The sequence below is a fragment of the Botrytis byssoidea genome, assembly GCF_014898295.1.
Source record: "Botrytis byssoidea strain MUCL 94 chromosome Unknown BBYS_039, whole genome shotgun sequence".
Lineage (NCBI taxonomy): Eukaryota > Fungi > Ascomycota > Leotiomycetes > Helotiales > Sclerotiniaceae > Botrytis > Botrytis byssoidea.
Genome location: NW_024065880.1, coordinates 66,366 through 88,929, shown reverse-complemented (window position 1 = coordinate 88,929; position 22,564 = coordinate 66,366). Strand labels below are relative to the sequence as shown.

General features: G+C 43.5%; 8 protein-coding genes across 8 annotated transcripts; 3 read left to right on the top strand and 5 right to left on the bottom strand.

Annotated features, from left to right (window-relative positions):
* Positions 1-690: 690 nt before the first annotated feature.
* On the bottom strand, positions 691-3,008 carry EAE97_011603 (uncharacterized protein; the record flags this gene model as incomplete). Its single annotated transcript, XM_038882118.1, has 5 exons — positions 691-1,728; positions 1,778-1,999; positions 2,108-2,490; positions 2,554-2,616; positions 2,816-3,008. 5 exons carry the CDS (start codon positions 3,006-3,008, stop codon positions 691-693), a joined length of 1,899 nt encoding a protein of 632 aa, XP_038727016.1.
* Positions 3,009-4,664: 1,656 nt separating this feature from the next.
* Positions 4,665-6,325, top strand: EAE97_011602 (uncharacterized protein; the record flags this gene model as incomplete). The annotated part of the gene is made up of 3 exons (XM_038882117.1): positions 4,665-4,782; positions 4,858-4,916; positions 4,982-6,325. The coding sequence occupies 3 exons, from the start codon at positions 4,665-4,667 to the stop codon at positions 6,323-6,325; spliced, it is 1,521 nt and encodes a 506-aa protein (XP_038727015.1).
* Positions 6,326-7,315: 990 nt separating this feature from the next.
* Positions 7,316-8,073, bottom strand: EAE97_011601 (uncharacterized protein; the record flags this gene model as incomplete). Its single annotated transcript, XM_038882116.1, has 2 exons — positions 7,316-7,990; positions 8,044-8,073. 2 exons carry the CDS (start codon positions 8,071-8,073, stop codon positions 7,316-7,318), a joined length of 705 nt encoding a protein of 234 aa, XP_038727014.1.
* A 2,187-nt stretch (positions 8,074-10,260) lies between these two features.
* Positions 10,261-11,010, bottom strand: EAE97_011600 (uncharacterized protein; the record flags this gene model as incomplete). The annotated part of the gene is made up of 1 exon (XM_038882115.1): positions 10,261-11,010. The coding sequence occupies one exon, from the start codon at positions 11,008-11,010 to the stop codon at positions 10,261-10,263; it is 750 nt and encodes a 249-aa protein (XP_038727013.1).
* Positions 11,011-12,345: 1,335 nt separating this feature from the next.
* EAE97_011599 (uncharacterized protein) lies at positions 12,346-13,428 on the top strand (the record flags this gene model as incomplete). Its single annotated transcript, XM_038882114.1, has 1 exon — positions 12,346-13,428. The coding sequence occupies one exon, from the start codon at positions 12,346-12,348 to the stop codon at positions 13,426-13,428; it is 1,083 nt and encodes a 360-aa protein (XP_038727012.1).
* A 2,692-nt stretch (positions 13,429-16,120) lies between these two features.
* On the top strand, positions 16,121-17,907 carry EAE97_011598 (uncharacterized protein; the record flags this gene model as incomplete). Its single annotated transcript, XM_038882113.1, has 4 exons — positions 16,121-16,169; positions 16,356-16,557; positions 16,622-16,938; positions 17,021-17,907. The coding sequence occupies 4 exons, from the start codon at positions 16,121-16,123 to the stop codon at positions 17,905-17,907; spliced, it is 1,455 nt and encodes a 484-aa protein (XP_038727011.1).
* Positions 17,908-18,319: 412 nt separating this feature from the next.
* Positions 18,320-20,496, bottom strand: EAE97_011597 (uncharacterized protein; the record flags this gene model as incomplete). The annotated part of the gene is made up of 6 exons (XM_038882112.1): positions 18,320-18,708; positions 18,761-18,785; positions 18,864-18,899; positions 18,951-19,326; positions 19,386-19,820; positions 19,868-20,496. The coding sequence occupies 6 exons, from the start codon at positions 20,494-20,496 to the stop codon at positions 18,320-18,322; spliced, it is 1,890 nt and encodes a 629-aa protein (XP_038727010.1).
* A 324-nt stretch (positions 20,497-20,820) lies between these two features.
* Positions 20,821-22,254, bottom strand: EAE97_011596 (uncharacterized protein; the record flags this gene model as incomplete). Its single annotated transcript, XM_038882111.1, has 2 exons — positions 20,821-21,663; positions 21,718-22,254. The coding sequence occupies 2 exons, from the start codon at positions 22,252-22,254 to the stop codon at positions 20,821-20,823; spliced, it is 1,380 nt and encodes a 459-aa protein (XP_038727009.1).
* Positions 22,255-22,564: the final 310 nt, after the last annotated feature.

The window sequence follows — 22,564 nt, the reverse complement described above, 5'->3', positions numbered from 1 at the left end:
AGTCTTGTCAATTATCTATCATAGACGATGAGCAACACTTTTCCTTCGAAGAGAATGATATAGGTGTCACTTGGCAGACTCTAAATATATACATCTCGTAGGAACAGTTGACTATTTTTCGTATTTCTTCGTTAACTATGTCTAAAGCTAGAAATAATGGTATCAAAGATAGACTCCCGGACCTGAAGTGTTCTGTTATTGTCTAACGGACGCTAAATGGAAAGATCTAGCTGGAAAGATCAATCATTGCTACAGAGACGAGAATTTACTTAGATAGCGTTCTATTTCTAGTTGATTCAATTTAACGTTCTTCGAGAATCAATTTGCCACCGCGGCGTCATCACTAATTTGACTGCAAAAAATATCCCATTCAAATGCTCAAGTTAGCCGACAAGTGTCGTAGTGTGTCTTTCTTTCGAGTATATTCGTAGCAGACCGCTATCTTGCTATTGAGAAGGTATCTGACGAACTATGCGTATATATCAGTCAACCCCGTTCCCAATAATGATAGTAAGATGTATTATACGGTTGGTGTGGTGAATGTAGAGCCTGGTAAAGCGACGAGAGTGTATGTTTGAATGATGTTAAAGGGTATCGACAAAGAAGAAGGCTTCTTTCCTATCAGTGGTTCAATCGGCTTCGCCTAGACTTCCTGAATACATGGCGCTTATCTGAAGTATTCATCCCGATTTAGACAACCTCAAACGTTTGGATGCTACTTCTGCTCCAGATAGATTCCATAAATTTACCAAAAGTAGAATCACTGATTTTACCACCGACTGCTATGCCACCTTTATCAAACGTGGCAATACCCACTCTCTCATATATCTCTGAAGTTTCTGATTGCTTCAAGACTAGTGCTAAATGACGGTAATCATTACGCCTAACACCCTGGAATGAATTGATCCACAAGCAATGTAATTCTCCACAATCGACTCTGTCTTTGGAAAACCTCAGTGGGATATCTGCCATCGGCTTCCCAAAATTTTGATTGTCTTTTATCGCTCGTCCACGTGCTTTGATACCATGGAAGAAAAATTTGTAACATTGAATTTCCTCGATGAACAATTTTACTTTTGTTGGTGTAACGGATCTTCCCTGCAAAACAATCTTTCCACTTTTAACACCACCGTATATATTAGACGGATCGATTAGCGTTGTAAAGCAATTCAAAATTTTGAAATCAGGGGCTATACCACCGGTACTGTAGTGATTTCCTATGTTAACACCCTGACCTGGCTTTCCACTTGATATAAATTTTGAATCCAGAGAAGCCCATGACCATGTGGGCGCATTGTATGGGACGATCCGAACTACCTCACGAGGTTTATTCTCCGGAAAGATCACACGCCATAGCAAATCATGATGTAGGTTGTCTTCCCAAAGACCAGCAAAGTAGCGAGATGTTGTCAATTTCCCATCATTTATCCTACGTTTGTGGCTCCCGAAATGAGACGCAATCCCTGCAATAGCTGGGAGCCGATCTGCTGGCTTACTGAGGTTGTGCTTGGAATATTCATCAATTATGCCCCACTGTCCGAACCATTGATCTTTTTTCTCTCGGTGGCTATAGTTGTGATACCTTGGTACTGTGTCAAGGCCAAGATGAATATCACACGGGCATACACAAACGACCATGCTGCCGCATTCCCAGATCATTTCTGCTGATGTGAAGTGTACAGTTCGAGGCGCCAGGAAACGTTCTTGGTATACCCACGCTCGGGACATCTGGAAACTGTTAACCTAACTCTTCTGCATGCCCTTCTGGAACGCCTACCAGAGGACCTTCTATACGAAGTTCGGAATCGTGAAAGTGGCTGTGATCTATCTCCTGCATATAAATCGAATAATCGCCATGATTTGAAATACTTCCTGGCCCTCGAATCTCACGCAGCGCCCCCAAGAATCCATCCTCCTCATTCCAGCCGTCATGAAAAAGGCCAACAGTACTGTCCTTGCAAGCAGTTGCAGCTATATTCAAGAAACTGGAAGAGTAAATCTGCGCCATCCTGGAAGCTTCTAAATTTCAATCCTCTTCGCTATTTTGGATGATACAAAGTGAATCAATCCATATATAGTTTATGTTCAGGTTGTAGGTGATAACTACAGCATCTCGGAAAGTTTTTGGTAAAGAGTCAAGAACAATGCCAGATTCTCTATCGGATACAGTGGCCTTTGAGGTCGTAATAGGCGCATGGTTTGCATCGCCCCAACAGTGACTTAGGGTTGTGTACTTTTGGTGTTTTCCATTGCTGTGAACCAAGTAAACTTTACCATCGAGACCAACCCAACGAACATCTAGCACACGAGTAGGTAGCACTGGCATGATAAGCCCGCTGACTTCGTGGCACTGATGGCCTGAAGGAGCGAGACTATCAAGGCTCACGCACTGGCTGAGCCATTTTTTGATATGGCGAATTGCATTCAATATCTCAATTCGTGGGGGAATGTGTTGCTGGGCTGTAACGCAAGGCCATGGTGAAGTTTGACCTTGGACATTCAGTTATATGATTTCTAACGTAAATTATTGCAAAGTTGTCGAGGTGGTCTTACCAGGCAAGGTGTGGAGGTTGACACAGTACTCTCTTTGGGTAGATTCCTCATCGTCCCAAGAAGCTACCGCAGCTAAGTAGCCATATTGGAAAGAAAACTTCAAGAAAGATACACATTCCACTTTGTAAGTTGCAACTTTCAACGGGATTGAACACGCTCGCAGCCTTCTGCTGCTGTTTCCCTCATCGAGTACACTCCGATATATGATCTCCAGGTTTTAACTTGATTGGGTCAAATGGGTGTAATACCGAACAGGTTTTACATGAACTTTGTGTCAAATCCTTGCCTTGCGCATAGCGTAGCAGCAGTTGATTGTCGGCCAAACGATTGTTATCACCTTCTCGTCCATGGTTGTCTAATGTTACGTCGCCCGTGCTCTTATCTTGTTGAAGTTGCTCAGAATTCTTCTCTTGCTGCAACTTCTTGCGCAACATAATTCTACTTATTACCTTCATTATTTGTCTCCCGCGGCAGATTATCTAATTATCCGCTTTGCATTTTAGGTTCCAATTCTGAAGTAGTTGTTGTTCATTTGAGTGGAGCAGCTCGATACTACGGATAACGCCAGGAGATTCGGCGCTCTCCAGAAATTCGGTGTTCCGGGTGGATTCAAGGTTTCCGACAGAACAAATATAGCAATATGAGAGAGTAATAAGATGTTGCTGCGTTGTCATCTACCCGCTGGCTAGATCTTATCGAAAATAAAAGCAGCAGGCCATGCTGTACTGTCACGTGGTAGATTAGTGATGCTCCACTCGAGCCACTCTCCTCTCCTCTCCTCTCTGCTCCACTCCTCGTAGTTCAACATCTTCTCTGAGGGGTCGAACATCTGCCGCGGGATTATCTTTCACGGAGTACACTCTGTAGATAGAGCAAGTCGTTATATGGACAGACTGTGTCCAAACACGATCGATGTTTGCGGTCGTAACGCAGCAACGCTCATATCCTTTTTCTTCTGTTCAAAGAGCTAATTTTCTAGACTTCGCAACATCATCGGGATGAACATCCCATGTGTCGAGATTAAAAGCTCTTTTAGTTCCAAGGCACGCTGTACACTAAACTGTTAGGCAAACGAAATCGTTATTTGTTGGATTGCAGGCAAGACAGCATCGATTAGACCGGTGGACCTCGGGATGATAGAGGTCGACGGCTTTAAAAAGTCTTGTGGACATCAAGCTTTTCTCTCGCTATTTTCCCATGACATGAGGGCCAATCAAGGCCTCCGAAAACACATTATACTCTTAATTGACAGTTACACGTACCTGCATCTGCCGAATTATTCCATCAAGTGGCTATGGTTGCAATGAGAAGTGGGTACCCCCAGACCAGTGCTTAAGCGAGCATACTTTTCACATGCACAACGGGACGGGCAGCTCGATGCGGCAGTTTATTGCCGACCTGGGGCCCCGGATTTCAATATTGGGTTAATCGCAATTCTTGAACACTCTGGCTTACCCCGCAGATCTAATTCCCAAGATCAACCTATGTGCTGCCGATTGGAGCGCATGGAATATCTTTATACCTGCAGGTCTTGGGATCCGGTATTGGATATAAATATCTGCAGCCATAAGATCCGCCGTTTTAGTCTGGAGAACTAACTAATAACATAAATTTGTTCTAATTAAACCTGGCACGGGTCACTGAAGTGGCGGGCATTTTCTCCACTATTTGTTGACATAGTACACATATTTTACTAGCAATACCTATGATTAGGTATGCGGGGTGCATTCGGGATGACCCGAGTTCCCCATCAAACTGCTGCTGTTGTTTCTTTAGCACTGTACAAGTCAGACCTCGTGACGCGTATAATAATTGTTCCGCGAGCATCAGAGGTGGAATAAAAAGTTCCATATGACTCTTGGTCCTCGGAAATTCCGATGAGTGGCTATCTTGAGTATCTATCAATACGACTAGGTAGGTGCATGCTATGCGTACCAATCAGGAGCATGCAAGCCAAGCTTCACACAGTTGATGAAGATAATAAAAGGCACGCAAGACGCCGACCTTAAAGTGTATAGTTCTACGTCAGTGGCCATTTAAGCTTCTCGTTAATGTTTTGAGAACTGTCAAGCGTGCCTCACATCGTCGTTCCGCCACAAAAGTGATTAGATATGTTTTCACGTCAAAAACTCCAACGCGCTCGCGCACTTGCTCTAGGCCTTGTTGCCGCCAGCCCTCTCGTTGCTGCTGGACCCTGCGATATCTACTCCTCTGGTGGAACTCCGTGTGGTAAGCCTTCAATTGATTACCTCAGATCTCGTTACATTGTAAAGGTTCCTGATGACTGACCCTTCAATCTCACAGTTGCCGCACACAGTACTACTCGCGCTTTGTACAGTGCTTTCAGCGGTTCGCTCTACCAGGTAAGCAATCAGATGCTCAATCTCATATTCTTTGGTAAACAATCACTGACTCTTCGATGTACTAGGTGAAACGTGGCTCAGATGGAACAACTAAGAACATTGCACCTCTCGCTGCAGGAGGAGTGGCTAATGCTGCTTCTCAAGACACTTTCTGCGCTAACACCACTTGTCTCATCACAATAATCTACGATCAGTCTGGTCGTGGTAACCACCTCACCCAAGCTCCTCCCGGAGGATTTAACGGTCCTGATGTGAACAGTTACGACAACTTGGCTTCTGCAATTGGTGCACCAGTCACACTTAACGGCCAGAAAGCATACGGAGTCTTCATTTCGCCTGGAACAGGCTACCGCAATAATGCTCCCAGTGGAATAGCCAAGGGTGATGCAGCGGAGGGTATGTACGCAGTTCTCGATGGAACGCACTACAATGGTGGCTGCTGTTTCGATTACGGCAACGCAGAGACTAGCAGTACTGACACGGGTAATGGTCACATGGAAGCCATCTACTTTGGTGACAACACCGGTTGGGGATCAGGATCCGGCAGCGGTCCTTGGCTCATGGCCGACCTTGAGAACGGCTTGTTCTCTGGTAAGAGCGCTACTGTCAACACTGGAGATCCATCGATCACCTCCCGTTTCTTCACTGCAGTCGTCAAGGGAGGACCAAACTTGTGGGCCATTCGAGGCGCCAACGCTGCATCTGGCGCTCTATCGACGTACTACAGTGGTGTGCGCCCAAGTGCGAGTGGATATAACCCAATGAGCAAAGAAGGTGCTATCATCCTCGGAATTGGCGGAGACAACAGCGTAAGCGCTCAGGGAACCTTCTACGAGGGTGTGATGACCACTGGTTATCCTTCTGATGCCACCGAGAACTCGGTTCAAGCCAACATCGTAGCTGCTAAATATGCTACCACATCATTGACCAGCGGAACTGCTCTCACCGTTGGTAACTCAATCTCTCTTCGGGCTACTACCGCCGGATACACAACACGCTATATTGCACACACTGGCGCCAGCGTGAACACTCAAGTTGTTACATCATCCAGCGCCACCGCGCTCAAACAGCAAGCTAGCTGGTATGTTCGCGCCGGTCTTGCAAACAGCGCCTGTTTCTCCTTTGAGTCAAACGATACCCCCGGCAGCTACATCAGACACTACGACTTTGGACTTCTGCTCAATGCCAATGACGGCTCCAAAGCCTTCCGCGAAGATGCCACATTCTGCCCACAAGCTGGTCTTAGTGGCCAAGGTAGCTCAATTAGAGCTTGGAGTTACCCTACTCGCTACTTCCGTCACTACAACAATGTACTCTACGCTGCGTCCAACGGTGGAGTCCACACCTTCGATGTCGCCGCCTCGTTCAACGACGACGTAAGCTTTGTTGTCAGCACCGGCTTTGCTTAGAGTCTTAAGCGAATACCCCCCAAATGCTGAGCGTTTCATCGATTTCCTTCTGTATGAGTTGGTCCACTGCTTGTTCGTTCACATCAGTCTATTGAAACATAATAGTATGTAAATACACACGTTATACGGCTAGTCTAGGCAGTATTTCCCATAAAGTTTATATAGTCATTGGTGTAAAACTCTCATAGCACATCTGTATATACATATATATATTCTAGTACGATACATAGCAACAGAATCCAAAAGTCAAATTCAATCTTTTCAAATCCCACATGTGATACTACCGGATCTCAAAGAGACTATCCTCAAATATATTTAAACGTGCACTATACTTGGAGACCTCGCCAACAATGGTGCCTACTACTACTCCAGACTTCAAATGCAAGATCTGGAATTGATCAGCACGTAGTGGCTATGAGTATAAGAGTTAGCTGGAGATATCGTGAGAAATTGACTGGCTGTGTACGTCTGGGCACACAATTGTTTCCACGCCCTTCGATCTCGACCCCGGGCCATTCACCAAGTCTTTGAAAACGATCTCGTCGCTACCCCATGTGCGCGAAAGTACGGACTATCTTCTTACGTCTGTGTGAAACGTAGCCAGGCTGAACCTGTCAGCGCTGATACTTTTCAAAAGCCTGAAACCTCACGCGCCTGTCTCAGAAATCCATTCTTGCATTCCGTTCTAGCAGCAGAATCATTTTGCGATTGCTTTTCTGCAAATCAATGGATGAATACTCACCACAAATAGATCAAGACGCAATTCACACATACAATAAGCTTAGTGATAGTGAATATATACGAGGCGTATTTAAACTCTTCCTAATAGTTTGTGAAAAGTAAAGTACCCAGGGTATACCATGACCATATCCCAATAGAATAGTCCCAATGTATTCATTCCAACACGCCAAACCAACCAAACCGATTGCAGGAAGTACAAGTACAAGTACAAGATCACCCCAGAGATGTCTCCAGGTCTGAAACAATAATTTACTCCTTCACGCCAGAGCTCTCGCTTACGCCTCTCCCATATTCAAACGCACCCATTTCTCCTCTCTCCGACCTCAAGGCTGATGCTCTTCTTTTCCTCCTCCATACGACCAGCACAACCTCCAGTAGTGCAATAACGGCATATACACCCGCCATGACAGCTACATCAAGAATCTGGTCACTAACTGGATATTTGCTCTCCTTTCTCCCGTCGTAGCCATATTGTTGTTTCAATCCAATAACCTGCACAGCACTCATGACAATTCCTCCTATCCAAACCAACATATTTATTCCCTGCCACCACTTTACACGTCGTTCTATTCCTTCACTCCAAAACAAAGCAGCCGAGAGAAGGATTCCAGCGTAGGCGAATGGCAATAAACCAATGCCATAGTGAAGGTTAGTCAACCGCACGATTTCGAGAGTAAGCATGGCGATATTTGCAAAAATAAGGAAGTAGTAAATGGTAAGGAAGGTGAGGTAAAGACATGATGAGCGGGTATTGGAGCGCAAGTGTGCGGTGGAGGGGTTATAGTTGATTTTGCGGTGGTGTAGCCCTAGAGCAAAGAGGATAGGTAGGAAGGCGAGAGCGAGCCATGTTGGAAGGGGAATGAGGATAACGTCTGTGAAACAAGTTGTGGGGAGGGTTGAGGAATTGAGGTGGGAGGCTGGGCCCTGGAAAAACTGTCAGTGGATGCGGAGCTGAGGGGACATGTATTGGGATGTACGAAGCCCTCGGGTCTGTTTGTACAGAGCATTCTGTACAGAATTTCTAGTTGTGACGATGATAGATAATGCGCAATGAGTTTCCTGCGTCTGATTCAATGTCGCGGCTTTGACAGTTTGTTTCGAAGATTCTCCGGACTTTCCGCAAGCACAAAATTCGTCCCAAGTCTCTAGGTACTTGTGTATCTTGTGTCAAAACTGTTCAATTATTCATCCGATCTTCAAAACAATCAAGCCATATCGAGACAAGGATTTGTTCGTTCGTGTAAAATTTCGATCGTCGTGTTCGTCTCAAGTTTTACCCGTCGTGTCTCACAATGTTTCCTTCGTGTTATAAACAATCCTTTTCTCTCGGAAATAAAGAGAACCTTGTGATGCTATCACGCAGGCATGGAAAAATAGGAGAAAGTAAAGTAGAAATAAAGGTACATTACCAAAAGTAAGGAAAATAAACGTCAAAGGAACTTGACCTACGCATGTAACTAGAGGCGTTCGGGATGTTTCTCTCCCGGAGGATCAACGACTCGTATGTCTTAGTGAAGGCCAGACGACCGGAGCTTAGGATATTAAGCTTATAGTGGTGCCGTGGGATATGGGACGTGAGGGTCCGGGGACGGCTATCCTATCAACTTATCGATTGATTTGTGTTTTTCTTCTTAAGAGCTCAATCCCTTTTGAATTCTCTGCAGTTTTCATAGAGAATTGATACGGTGCCCACATGGCCTTTCGTGCGAGAGGAAGCAAACAGAGCGAGAGAAAATTGTCGTATATATGAAAGACGTCATGTTCTCGGCTATGCAGACATCCGCGAAGTCCGCGAAGATACTTATCAGGGTATCTTGTTGATATGGGCCAAACCTTATGATGTCGTTGGAAAGCATTCAGGAAGGAACAGTGGGACGTGAACAGAGGATCTTTTCGATCATAATTTTAAAAAATAAAGCGGCGCCGAAAGTATTGCCTATGCGAATGTATCATCTAAAAGCGGCGTTTTACCCCGTAATTTACCCGTATCGGGTCAACTTTTGGTGCTGCTACTCTGCTCAAGACTTTCTGAATAGATACTAGGTAGGTGGTAGGCTCGAGGTAGGTAAGCAAAGTAAACCTATGAAAAAAGCTCATGTATTATCACAACTTCAAATTCACACATGTCATTCGTCTCGAGACCAACTTCACCCTCATTAATTGGATCCAACTTCACATATTCATCGCTACTCTACTGTTCACAGCTTTCTTCCTTCCGACCCCTTCACTTACCGAGGATGAGGAGAACAAGTCTCGCCGAATCACATCAACTCAATGTTTCTTGAAATCCGTGCCTTTTCTATCAGTCGCCTGCATCTTTGTCTTTTTCCAGAAACTGTGGATCTTTTCAATTCTGTTTCTTACGCCTATTAGACATTCTTTCGGCTCTTAATTGGCATCTACTGCTATCGACAGCAAACGATGTTTTGGGAAAACTCACGCTTTTGTTAAGCTTTAAGCATTTCTATGAGGGTTTTTGTCTTTTTTCTAACTACCTAGCTTCGGCAATTTCCAGGGCTGCGCCATTACCTTCAAGATAAATTTCAATTTGGCAATTATCATCTTATTTCGACAAAGCGTCGGCTTTTCAACTCAATCTTTCGTGGGCAAGTTTTGATTGAGTATTCATATACATACCTCTCTTCTATTCTCACCCCAAGGAATTATTCTGACAAACCTCTTAATACATAAAGGCTTTCCTAACTCTTTCACAAGACTGATTCTGGGGATTGGATCACAAGGGTTTTCACACCCCAGTGAGATCATTTGGAAACTTCCGATCAGGTAGTATTGAAGTAGCAATGTTACGAACAACAGTTTTGATTCTATCACAACGACACTAGTGGCTTAACTATCTCTTGGAATTTTGCTGTGCAACCCCGAATTCTCATATCTGCCTACTTATATTCTGCCACACTTCCCCATTGTCTCCCCAAATATGATAGTACCACCGATCTCAATGGTCCGGGCTGCAGTTTGACATTCAGATGCTTCCAATATCTTGATTCGAATATTCTATTGGGTTGAAATCTCAAATTCATTTCGGATATTGGAAGACTTAATATTTTAAGCTTACTTTAAGACTGCTAGTTCCAAACTGTGGAACGCTTTGATGGACGCTAAACCATTTTACCCCTACTACCTTGGAAAGCTTGAATGTTCGCAATTGCTTTTATCTCCACGCTTTCAAGCGTTTAGAAATAAATGCCCAAGCCAAAATTTCCTTCAGTGTCGCCAAGCAATTTTGGAGACCCTTCTCCAGACGCTGTGTCGCTTAACAGCGTAGACATGGGAGATAGTGGGGTCGTGAAATTGTCTTCGAGGCTTGGGAATTTGTCTTGATGATTATCAATAGTAGCTGTGATGGCAGCCATGGGGAATAGTGAACCATCAGGGTTGGTAAATCGGTGCGGATTTTGATCTTGATATTGAAGAGAGAGTTGTGCCTTTATAGCCATAGATTCCACAATTTTTTGAAAACTTGCTCCATCTCTCAATTCGTCTTCCATGTCTGCTACTAGCTCAACTGGTTCAAGAAACCAAACCAACTTCTTGCCAGGAGTATAAGTATGAAGAGGAAAGTTAGCGTCAGTGAACTGGTGTTGACTGGCTCTAGGAGTCTCTTCCTCTTCCTCTTCATCCTCCTCCATTCTCAACTGTCTTAAAACTTCCCCTCTCTCCCCGTTTCTCTCCGCCTCCCTTTCTTTTTCTTCTCTCGCCTTCCTCTCTGCCACTTTTGCCGCTACTGCTTTTGTGACACATGCAGAGCAGCGTTGCTTAAGTCTCAGTATCTTAGATTCAGTCTTTTGACCATTTCGACCTCTTGCTTCGCTATATCTGTTGACTTCTAATGATAGATCTTCGATCTCGCGGAAGAGTCCACAACTTTCTAGCTCCAATGGTTGTTTGGTTCCCGTCTTACAGCCGGGGAAACAGCTATACATGGTGTAGTACAGGACACACATTTGGTGGAGAGCTTCGAGGACCTGATACTTGGCACAGTGTTAGGTATATAGAGGTATTATTGGCTGAGACTCGACCAAAATGGAGATACTCACAGTTACTCTTGAAAATTGGTTGCCGGTTGGGCAGTGAATTCAAGAACAACCCCGAAGAGGTTGAATTTAACGTCTGATAGGCTGAAGACGGGATGTATCAACAAAGTGGTAACAACTGTACCTCTTTCTAGGACGATAGCAGTTTTTTTTTATGTTACGACCATAAGAAGCTGGAGCAACACCCTCATCACCGGTGTTTAGTGATCTTTTAAAAAGGCACAGTGTGAACAATAATAAATATAGTTCAAGAGTTGGATACGGCCATCTTGATAACATATAATGGGGTGCCGGCACGTTCACTCTGCCGTATGATCAAAACATGGATGAACTTTCAATGTGAGTGAATTAATAGATATATTGACTTTGGATTGTGCCAAATTGCATGGCTAGGATAAAATAATCGACACTGTCGCCTAATTTTCAAACAGAAGGATGCAGTTTGATAATTGTGCTGAAGTCCTGGATCACGAAGCGGCGATAACTCACGTTCCTCGAGATGATCAGGACGGTGGAGACATAATGATTCCAAACAAAAAAGCTATATGCGACTTGAGATGAAATCCCCAGAGCAGATGATTCCTCAGAATAGCTGCGGGGTTTGCGAGTGGACTTGCACAAAGACAACACATTCTACCAATCACCATAAGAATATTGCTCCAAGTTGTAATTTATCCTCAACTTTTAGATAGCAATAAGAGCATTTAACATTTCAGTTCTGCATTAGGGTTCCTACTACAAATTTATCGTATATACGTAATTGTACCGGCTTTGAGTCGGTTTTTGTGTGGCTTTAAATTAAACGAAAATTAAGTATTATCCGGTAACCTGAACTGAATATCTTTTTGATGTGCAATTGTGTAAGAAACCATCGAGATTTTGTTGAAGAATTCAAGCCTATTACTTGCAGAACAAAAGGACTTATTACTGACTTATATTCTTCAACCACCTAGGTACAATGATCAATTTTACCCCCGCACAATAGAGGGGGAAAGCGCTCAAGATTACTCGAAAATGACTAAGCGAAGCCTACATGATGTACTTATTTACCTACTTAAAGATCTCCATCGCACTAATGTGTAAACAAGTCTGGGGAATCACATGCGCTAGACTAATTAATGACACTCTTCTTCTGAACAGTTACATCACAAAGTGTCCAGACCTTTCCTGAAATGTGTCTCTTTCACAATTCATCGATTCCCACAACACCCAGCTCCAACCAAGATGGATCGTTTCAAGACAACTTCCAGCATCCGTCAGTTGCTGAGAATACACTTTCCTCACAAACGAAACGCATTAACAAACTCAGCGTTTGAGAATTTCTCTAGCGAATTGATCCAACAGGTTGCTGACAACTTGGATGTCGCATCGGCCGCACTATTCTCGATTTCGTGCAAAACAATCTATGTCATCATCGGATCTCAATACATATCCAATCTAACACGCCACGAGAACTTGTTATTTCGAAGAATATTGGCATATGATATTAAGAATATGACCTTGAATGGTTGCTGCAATATTTACTGTTCTCTACAATGTTCGAGCCCCGCAAAAGGTGTCGGTAGGGTTCTTCAGAAGCTTTCAAAATGTTCTGTTAACCACAGAAAAAGATTGAGTAGATCATATCACATGAATGAGATGGCTGCAGCATATCTAGCCCGGGATCTACATTACCATATCTGCTTCTTTGCGCCCTACAACCGAGTTGGTTTTCCCTGGACTGTCGAAAGAGAAGTGTTTTGGAATATTATCCGCGAAGATAGCGAATCTTGTGGTTTCCAGAAGGATCGAGTTACATTCGTTAACCAACGCGGTTCCACATTAGTCCGCCAACATAGGGCTTTCCAAGGAAAATGTGGCGAAGTAATACGGCTACGCGTCGATATATGTGCCCATCTTCAATGCTATTCGAATTCAATGCATATCCGTCCCCGAATTTGCCCAACGAGACGGGATCTAGTTATTGACATATCTGACAACATTCCCAAGAGCTCATGGGGACTATACTGGAAGAAAGTTGAAGAAGAGACAAGTGAGATTGAACATTGTGTCGAGTGCCGAACTGAATTTTCAATTCGTTTCGCTCACGTACGAGACTGCATTCCAAATCTACATTGTCGCATGGAACTCACAATCACCACCTGGAAAGAACTTGGGCGAAAGCTTGATGACAAGATATGGAGAGAACACTTCCCTGAGCCTCAAAAAGGCGTTCCAATACCTGTCCCGCGAGTCCAATCGCCCAGAAAAAGAATCGCTGATGCCTTCACTCCTTTGGCCGTTCTTAACCTACTACCATTTGTATAAGTCGACGTCTTCTAAGATCCTTCCTAAAACTCGGCATGAAACTTGGTGTCAGTGTACTGCGATGAAGCGATGGAATTGGACATATCGCATATTTCTTTGTATGGCAACGTTTCAACATCTTATCGACAATTTTCGACGGCGTCTAACATCGTAGAGAGGGTTCTATAAAAACTGGTTGACGGGGTAGAGGGCTGATAAAAATGGTTTCTTTTACCTCTCGAATAAAGATACGGACAACAATGGATAACAGCGAAAGGGATTTTATAGATCTGCAGAATTAGGATTTAAGAAAAGTCATTTAATGGCAAGGATTTACTATGGAGTCTGGAGAATCGGTGCCACCGGGAGCCTTGATAATGGACACCTTCTGTATCTTGAAAATAGTTTAATCAATATATAAAATGAAATCGTATGACCTACCTTGAATCATTGAATCGGCTATATTGGATTCCCTGCCGAGCCGCCTCTAGAAAATAATAGACAGCCCTGGAGACATGAATATATCACTTCATTTAATACCGCAAGGAAAGCAGAAAATCAACCATTCGAAGCTGAAAACTTGTTCCTTTACTCGAAATAAATTTTGGATGGACCGAGTGATCAGTCCGATTCTATCAAGGTGAGCACTCGATTTCTCGTACATTCGAAGTGTGTTGATGGTAAAGAACAAAATGAGATAGGAAGATTGTGTGGGTTTGTATCATGGCTGAGGTCCTGTTCATCGTCAGAGTCATAAATTTCGCGGCTTGATGTGAGAAATGAATACAGTGTCTTCAGCGTTTTGGGGGAGTGAGAGCTTTATGCCTTCCTGAACACTTTGGAAAAATCGCACTTGGAAAGGACTACCATCGCGGCTCTGGCTTTCTTCAAGAAACTTCGGCGTCTGATTGGTTCTTTCTCTAATTTTCTTCTCTGTTTGAGGGACTCCTTTCAAATACATTTTTGTAATTCGAAAATGATTACAATGAGTAATACACCGGGCAGGAGCCATCTCTTCCACACTGGCATGGCTTTGGTTTATTATTCCGTGGGAAACAATAGGCCTCATTTCTTTATAATTCATTCTGGTTCGAGCGATTTATTGGGTATCATGTTTTGACTATTATTTTGACATCGAAGATACTTATGTTTGCATCAAAATGGCATTTCACAGTTGATATCCAAATTATATGTTGGGAACTGACTGGTTCTTTCCATGCTTCATAACAGTTGCTACTTCTTTTCTAGAGGTCTGGATAACCAGTTTTCACACACAAGTTTCTCACAAGACTTCTTAATGGTTGTTCGGTGTGAAGGGCAATTCAATCATGCAATTCTTTTGTGTTCATTGTGCAAGTTGTACTTTTGAAGCAATTCATCCTTTTGACTTCTGCTTTGTCCCTTGTGACTTTTTATAGGCCTAGAAGTGAATTTGGACTATAGATACATGAGTAGTGTCACTCAACACATAGATATCATTCACCTGGCACTATGCAGGCTCCTTGAAAGCATGCAAGCATGCGAATCCCACCAGACAAGGGTGCTGATCTGCTCAAGAAGGGCCCTATTGTCCACTGACATACAAATAAAGACTTCAACAGAAGGAAGGAAAAGTTTCTTGATGGTCATTGTGAACAATTCACTTCTGGTTACTCTTCAAAGTCAACGAGGCGAAGAATTATGATCAGATATTTTCTAAAGTCATGTGAAATGGAGAAATAGCTTAACATCAATATTGTGGAGATTTTCCACCAGTTGCAGATCAAGAAAATCACGACATCAACCAAGCCATTGACCAATCATATTCACATTTATTTATGGTATTCGCTCAATAGTTCGCTCTACATCGGCACAAATAGGGGAGAGAAACTTTTTAACAATAATGAGGAAGAGAGGTTGAGACCCTCCGTAGTCGGACGGAAGGACTATGGATATCACCAGTGCTGTGAAGTATTCTTTTGGGTCAATACTCAATACCTGAAGGCTTGATCTGCTTTCAACCAGCGGGGTTAGAGTGAATATAGAGCCAATATACTCAAGTTTGAAACTGCTTGTTTCCAAGGTTGTCCATGGGTGTTGATGTAGAGTTTGATTCCATGTATTTTTGAACTATGTCAGGATAAACAATAGCCGGTCAGAAAATGGATTCTGATTACGAGCTGGAGACCTTTTTCACAAAAATGGATTCTGGTTACGACTCGTCAGGAACTCTCGAGGCACCTTGACAGGTATTGATTGGCTTTTTGTTGAGGTTCAGAATGACCATATAATATCATTATTCACTTAACTAATATTGCCTCTTTTTCTGTATGACTACCAGGTAGTCTTGAGGTAGTCTTATATATTATCACTCTTTTTTTGTTTACAGAAACTAGTAGGTCAATGGAAGATCTTCGGGCATTCATTCACTAGACAAAGAATTTCTTTCAATAACATTTTTCAGCCGTGCACCAAATTTAATCTAACACCCTGGTTGAAAAATTGCCCTAAAAACTAGTTTGGTGTCTCGGAACGGGACAAAGCGGCCGCTGGTGACTCCAGCATCATTTTTTCCCCTCCACAAATTTATTAATTTTGTCTGCCCCGCGTATTTCAGTCTTTCAGTTCTTATCTCCAAACAACAACCTCTCCAATTCCTGGAAACTTCTTTTCACAAGACAGAAGCATCAAATCACTCAGAATATACCAAGATCTTTGGGATAATCTATTCAAGATGTCTGCCAACGATATCTATCAAACTCCCTTGACTTCGCGTTATGCAAGTAAGTATCAGATCTCTCCCCTCCGCAGTTGATTGATAAAATCTCAAATCTAAGTTTATTCTTCTTAAGTCCATTGACTGCATCTCATAATGTGCTCTTCTCTTCCGGTTGAATTTCATACTTGACAATCAATTTCTTTGCTCAATCATATTCAAAGACTCAATGCTAACCATTTTACTCTCACAGGCAAGGAGATGAAGGAGATCTTCTCTGCTCGCAACCGTGCTTCAACATGGAGAACTCTTTGGATCGATCTTGCTGAAGCCGAGAAAGAGTTGGGTTTGGATATCAGCGCTGAGGGTATTCAACAAATGAAGGAAAACAGAATTATGACCGACAAGGACTTCGAGGTTGCTGCCGAGGAGGAGAAGAAGCGCCGTCATGATGTGTAAGTTCTCTAAATCCCCAATTCTTCAATTTTAAAAATGCGTTTACTAACTCCTTTTACTTAGTATGGCACATGTTCACGCATTTGGCCAAGTTGCTCCAAAGGCTGCTGGTATCATTCACTACGGTGCTACTTCCTGCTACTGCACCGACAATGCCGATCTCATCTTCCAGCGTGATGCTCTCGATTTGATCCTTCCCAAATTGGCCACTGTCATTCACAAGTTGTCTCAATTTGCTCTTGAGTTCAAGGATTTACCTACCTTGGGCTACACTCATTTCCAACCTGCTCAATTGATCACTGTTGGCCGTCGTGCATCTCAATGGGTTCAAGATCTTCTCATGGATTTGGAGGATATCAAGAGAGTTAGAGCTGATCTTCGTAAGTCTTTCTGATACTTCTTAAACTTGAGCTTGATTTGCTCTCACCTCTCTGGGCATTTGCTGACTCTTTCTGGATATAGGTTACCGTGGTGCCCAAGGTACAACTGGTACACAAGCCAGTTTCATGGAGATCTTCAAGGGCGATGGTGCCAAGATCGACCAACTCAATGAAATCCTTTGCGAGAAGGCTGGCTTCCCAAGCTGTTACGCTATCAGCACCCAAACCTATTCCCGTAAGGTTGATCTCAGAATTGCCAATGCGCTTTCTAGCTTTGGTGCTACTGCTCAGAGAATCTCAAGTGACATTCGTCATCTTGCCAACTTGAAGGAGTTGGAAGAGCCATTTGAGAAGGATCAAATTGGTTCATCTGCCATGGCTTACAAGCGCAACCCAATGAGATCCGAGCGTATTGCAGCTCTCGGTCGTCATCTTGCCAACCTCAACAAGAACGCCAACGATACCTACGCTGCTCAATGGTTTGAGAGAACTCTCGATGACTCTGCCATCCGTCGTATTACCATCCCCGAGATGTTCCTCTCAGCTGACGCTGTCTGCATGGCTATGGACAACGTTGTCTCTGGCTTCGTTGTTTACCCAAACCGTATCCACTCTCGTGTCATGGAGGAATTGCCTTTCATGGCTACAGAAGTCATCATCATGAGAATTGTTGCCAATGGAGGGTCAAGACAAGAGGCTCACGAAGAGATCCGTGTCCTTTCTCACCAAGCTTCTGACGTTGTCAAGAAGCAAGGTGGTAAGAACGACTTGATCGACCGTATCAAGGCCACCAAGTACTTTGAACCAGTCTGGGCTGATCTTGACAACATGATGGACCCAAAGAACTTCATTGGCCGTAGTGCACACTCGGTTGAGAAGTACTGTGGACCTGGTGGAGAGGTTGAAGCTGCTCTTGCAGAATGGTCGAGCCAGATCAAGTCCAGCAAGGCAGTTGAGTTGAGTCTTTAAATTTAAAATTTGATGACTTTACAATTTCTTCCGTTGGATGATTTTGAAATGGTTGCATATGGTTGGGGGAGCATTGGTTGGAGTTCACGGAGTTGGGAGATTTTCAAAAGTAACTTTACGACTCATACCCATTCTACCTGGAAGTTATTGCTTTACGCGATACGAATAATCTTGATAGAAACATCGGTTGGTATTTTAGTTTTCTGGAGGTGCAATATTGCAGCTTTAACCAGTATGTATGCAGCCTTGGCAGCGACTTAATACAAACCTATATTACATATTCTTTCTGTGCCTTGAATTTGCTGACTGAAATGAGTGAACCTAATGAAAACCAATGGAACATATCAATGTATCTATTAATGTAGTGAGTAACATGCAGATCGATCCTATCTAGGGGCATGTGGCCAAGTCCTTATTCATATTCCTGCTCAAACATATCCCACAGATCAACAAACGGATACTCAAGTCCATTCATCAAGCTCTCTGTATCCGCGAGAAAGGGTACATTTGTTGGATCCCCTACACTTTCACCTACCACTTCCATACCCGGCTGTTCAGTCCTATTTTCTCGAACGTTCGTTGCCGTTGAACGCGATGACACGTTTAATCTTTCAATCGGTTCTGCACATTGCGCGAGACATATTTCGGCGAGATCCCAGTGATGAGAAGTATGTGCCCAATCTAACCATTGCTTTACCTCGGATAGACTAGATTTGCACGACTCGGCGGTTTCGGTATCAGTGGTATCAATGGCGCAGCGAAGGAGGATGATAGTTGCAGAACAGATGTGATATGCGCTATCTTTGATGGGTTTAGTTATTCATAGCACACTGAGATGGAGAGTAGGACATACATGGCATCCAAAATTCGTTGAGATTCTATTCCGTTAGTGAAGTGAGGAAGGTTGTTATTGCTTTTGCGCATTCGCGGAGCATTGCTTGGTGGTATGCTTTGACTTCTTTTATACATGGCTCGGGAGAATGTGTGGCACTCTGTGTGGTAATTGGTATTTAGCTTTATACAAGTGTGGATAGTGAACTTACATGAAAGGCTATACGGCAAAGTAGCATTTTGACCGAGAGAAATCCGAGCTTTAGGCTGCTGAGACCCGATACTTGTTCGGCGTTGGATTTATTTGTCCCCCATTGTGGAAGAGACTCTTCCCATTCATCAAGATTGATCTCGAGTTGCCGCAAGAGTTTGTTGGTCTCGGTGATTGGTCTGCATCGACGGTCATATAACAGTGGAAGGATGTCGCCAAGAATTTCGGTCAGCTCACAGAGGAGAATAAAGCATTCTGCTGGGCGGATGCGTAAGATTTCGTGATTGCCGTCTGTGAGAAGTCCCTTGAGTGTAGGGAGCGGGACATCATATTCATTTCTTCGAATATGCGCAGGTACACCATGGGCGAAGCTCGACCTAGGAGATTGTTCTAGTAAGAGGTTGTAATCACTTATATTGGGAGATATGATGCTCACCAACGATCGTGGATTAAAACACCCCACCAAAGACGAGTTCGTAGACTTTTTTCATGATCAGATATTCTCCATCTGCTAGGATCGCGATTTAACCCTAGGCTATGAGCGAGAGCAACGGATCTTCCACTAGTAAGCGTATTGCCTGTAATCGAGATAATAGGTCGCCCAGTCAAATCAAGAAGCGCTGCATAAAGGGTCGAGAGGCCTGGTGCGAGAAAACATCCTTGAAGTGATTCTACGGCCAGATTCCAGCAATATCGCTGGTCTGGAACCGGAAAGCGTTTGAGGTTTGGGCAATGCCTCCAGTATACCAAAGATGAAGCTAATATATCACACATAAGTGCAGGTGATAAACTTTTATCGCCCTTGGAGTATAATTGGTTGAAATTGTGTTCGTCAATGATAGGAAAGCTAGGATGAATATGGCGAAAGTAACTGAGAGATATTCAGCATACACAATGAGATATTGGCATGGATCATACAGATTAACAACTTCTCTGACATTTGGCCCTAGGATTTGTTCCAAGATTTCCTTTTGTTTTTCACCTGCTCGCTCACTTGAAGAGAGCCCTTCTCTTCGTCGAGGAACGCTGAGATAAATCACGGGATCTTTTGGATTGTCCGATACAGTGTCATATAAGCGTCCCCTTTTAGATCTTTCGGGACGAGCTTGAGATTCCATGTATTGTTCTAGTAATTGGACATCCTCTGCAATGATGGGGCCGATGATCATCGAAGACTTGTCATTAACATTGGATCTTTCCTGTCGACTATAGTCGGGACTTTGAAGACCAGATTGCTCAGCGGTACTATCTTCTGGGAATCTGTTTTCATGTCTCAGAGAAGCAGAAGGGCTTGAATCAATTATTCTGGGACGTTTCAATGAACGCACTGAAGGTACTTCAATGTTATTTGTGTTTGGAGAGGTTTGTTTCCTCGTCTTGGAGGCCTCTGACCTAACACAATCGACATCTTGCTCCCGACAAATACGACATGAACCATTTGATAAGTCGGCTTCACATCTTAACTTACGCTTTCGACATCGATCGCAGGCTGGAATTTTGTGAGACCGATATGGTCGGCATTCATTTGACGTGGAGGGAGGATCCATTGGTTCAATGAATCTGATTGCTGTAAACCTCTCGTAAGAACACGGTTAAGCACGCAAACTTGTTTGTTTTACCAGTTGTCCGAAGTATTTTGTGTCTAGCAAGATAACCAAAACGGGAAGGTGGTTCAGTTTGCCGAAGTGACATTCGAGAATCGGTACAATATCGGATGTGAATTGACTTGGACCGTGCACTTCACTTACACTGACAGGCATTTTCATACCGTTCGCGCATTCAACACGTTTCAAAAAAGTTGGAGTAATTAGGCTTGCTTGAATTGGCTATCAAGATTTACAGTTTGAACAGGTACTTTCGGTTCCTCATACCTACTCAATCGGCATTGTACCAGGAGTAGTTCTCAACGCCTCCTCAAATATTCTGAGTCCGGCCATCAATTCTTCATCAGTAATAGTGATAGGAGGAGCAATACGAAACACCCCACCAAACGACTTCATTGTCGATAGATTTGCAGATAAGCCGAGTTCACTTAGTTTTTCCGTCAATTCTGCTCCCAGCTCCGGTGCTGGCTCTTTAGTAGCTCGATCCTTTACAATTTCAACTCCTGCCATTAAACCTCTACCGCGAACGTCCCCAATACAACCATACTTTCCCTGTAATCTTTTCAACTCAACGTTCAACTTCAAGCCTGCTAATCGAGAGCGTTCGACAAGATTATCTCGGACTACAATATCCAGAACCTTGGCACCCACAGCAGCAGGTAACGGGTCATTTACATGAGTTGTGTAGAAAAGGTACCCGCGATCGAAGCAAGTTTCTTCAATTTCCGCCGAAGTGACAACAGCTGCAAGTGGAAGTCCATTGCCCAACGTCTTGCTGAGTGTCAAAATATCGGGGGTGCATTCATCATGCTCAATTGCGAACATAGAACCGCATCTACCAATTCCCGTTTGTGCCTCGTCGACAATGAGAAGCATGCCGCGTTTTTCGCAGTGTTTCTTCATCGCTTTCATATATCCTTTTGGCAAGACATGCATACCTCCGGAACTGAGGATAGGCTCGAGAATGACTGCGGCTAATGACCCCGTCGATTGTTGATCGATCAAATTCCACCCATAATTCAACTCTGTTTCCCAGTCATATGAGCCATCTGCATGGCGAAAGATCGAACGATATGCGTTTGGAGATGGTAGAACGTGGTTGCCTGGCATCTTTTTATAGTTAGTATTGCCATTCTATACAGATTTATATAGCAGTGAACATACGCAAGGGCCATAGCCGGTTCTCCCAGAGTGGTAGGTTGATGCAGATGCACTTCCCGTCATTCCATGCCAACTTGCTCCCAAACCAACTATCTCATACTTTCCAGTGTATAGTTTAGCCATTTTGATAGCAGCTTCATTCGACTCAGCTCCAGTATTGAGAAACATAGCACGATCAAGTCCGGGTGGTGTCAAAGACGTCAACTTTTGTGCGAGTTCTACCACAGGCGGGCTTAGCATGCCACTGAATAAATGATCCAGTTTTGCAGCATGTGAAGTGATTGCCTCAACAATTTCAGGATGTCCATGACCAATAAGACAACTCATTTGTCCGGAAGTAAAATCTAGTATCTTTCTACCATCGGCAGTGTAGATGTAAACACCTTCTGCTCCTACAATAATTTCAGATGAAAAGTTTCCTCCAAATCTTATGAGAGATGAGTTTGCGTTTTCTCTCATGGTTTTCCCATCAATGTTCTGGTAGAGAGGTAGACTCTCCGAGGTAGGTACCAGCGTTGCAGAGGCTTGAGATTGCGACATGTTTATCGCAGTGTTTCGTAACTTGTAAGTATAGAAGATGAAGTTTGAGTGTTCAATTTGGATGAATTGTGAGAATAACTAGAAATGTATACCTTTCACAGGGAAAACGGCGTCTCTTATATAGTAAAGTAATCATCATATTTTTTTCTATTCATCTCGCATCACTTATCAGAAGGTTTTCACATGAACCATTCGTATCGCCCAGAACTTACGTTAGCAACGATAATAGCTGCAAGCAAGTCTCACAGTGGTCTGGTTCCATCGACAATCTATTTCTTTCGCGGTCTTTACAAGCTGGATGCTCGATATC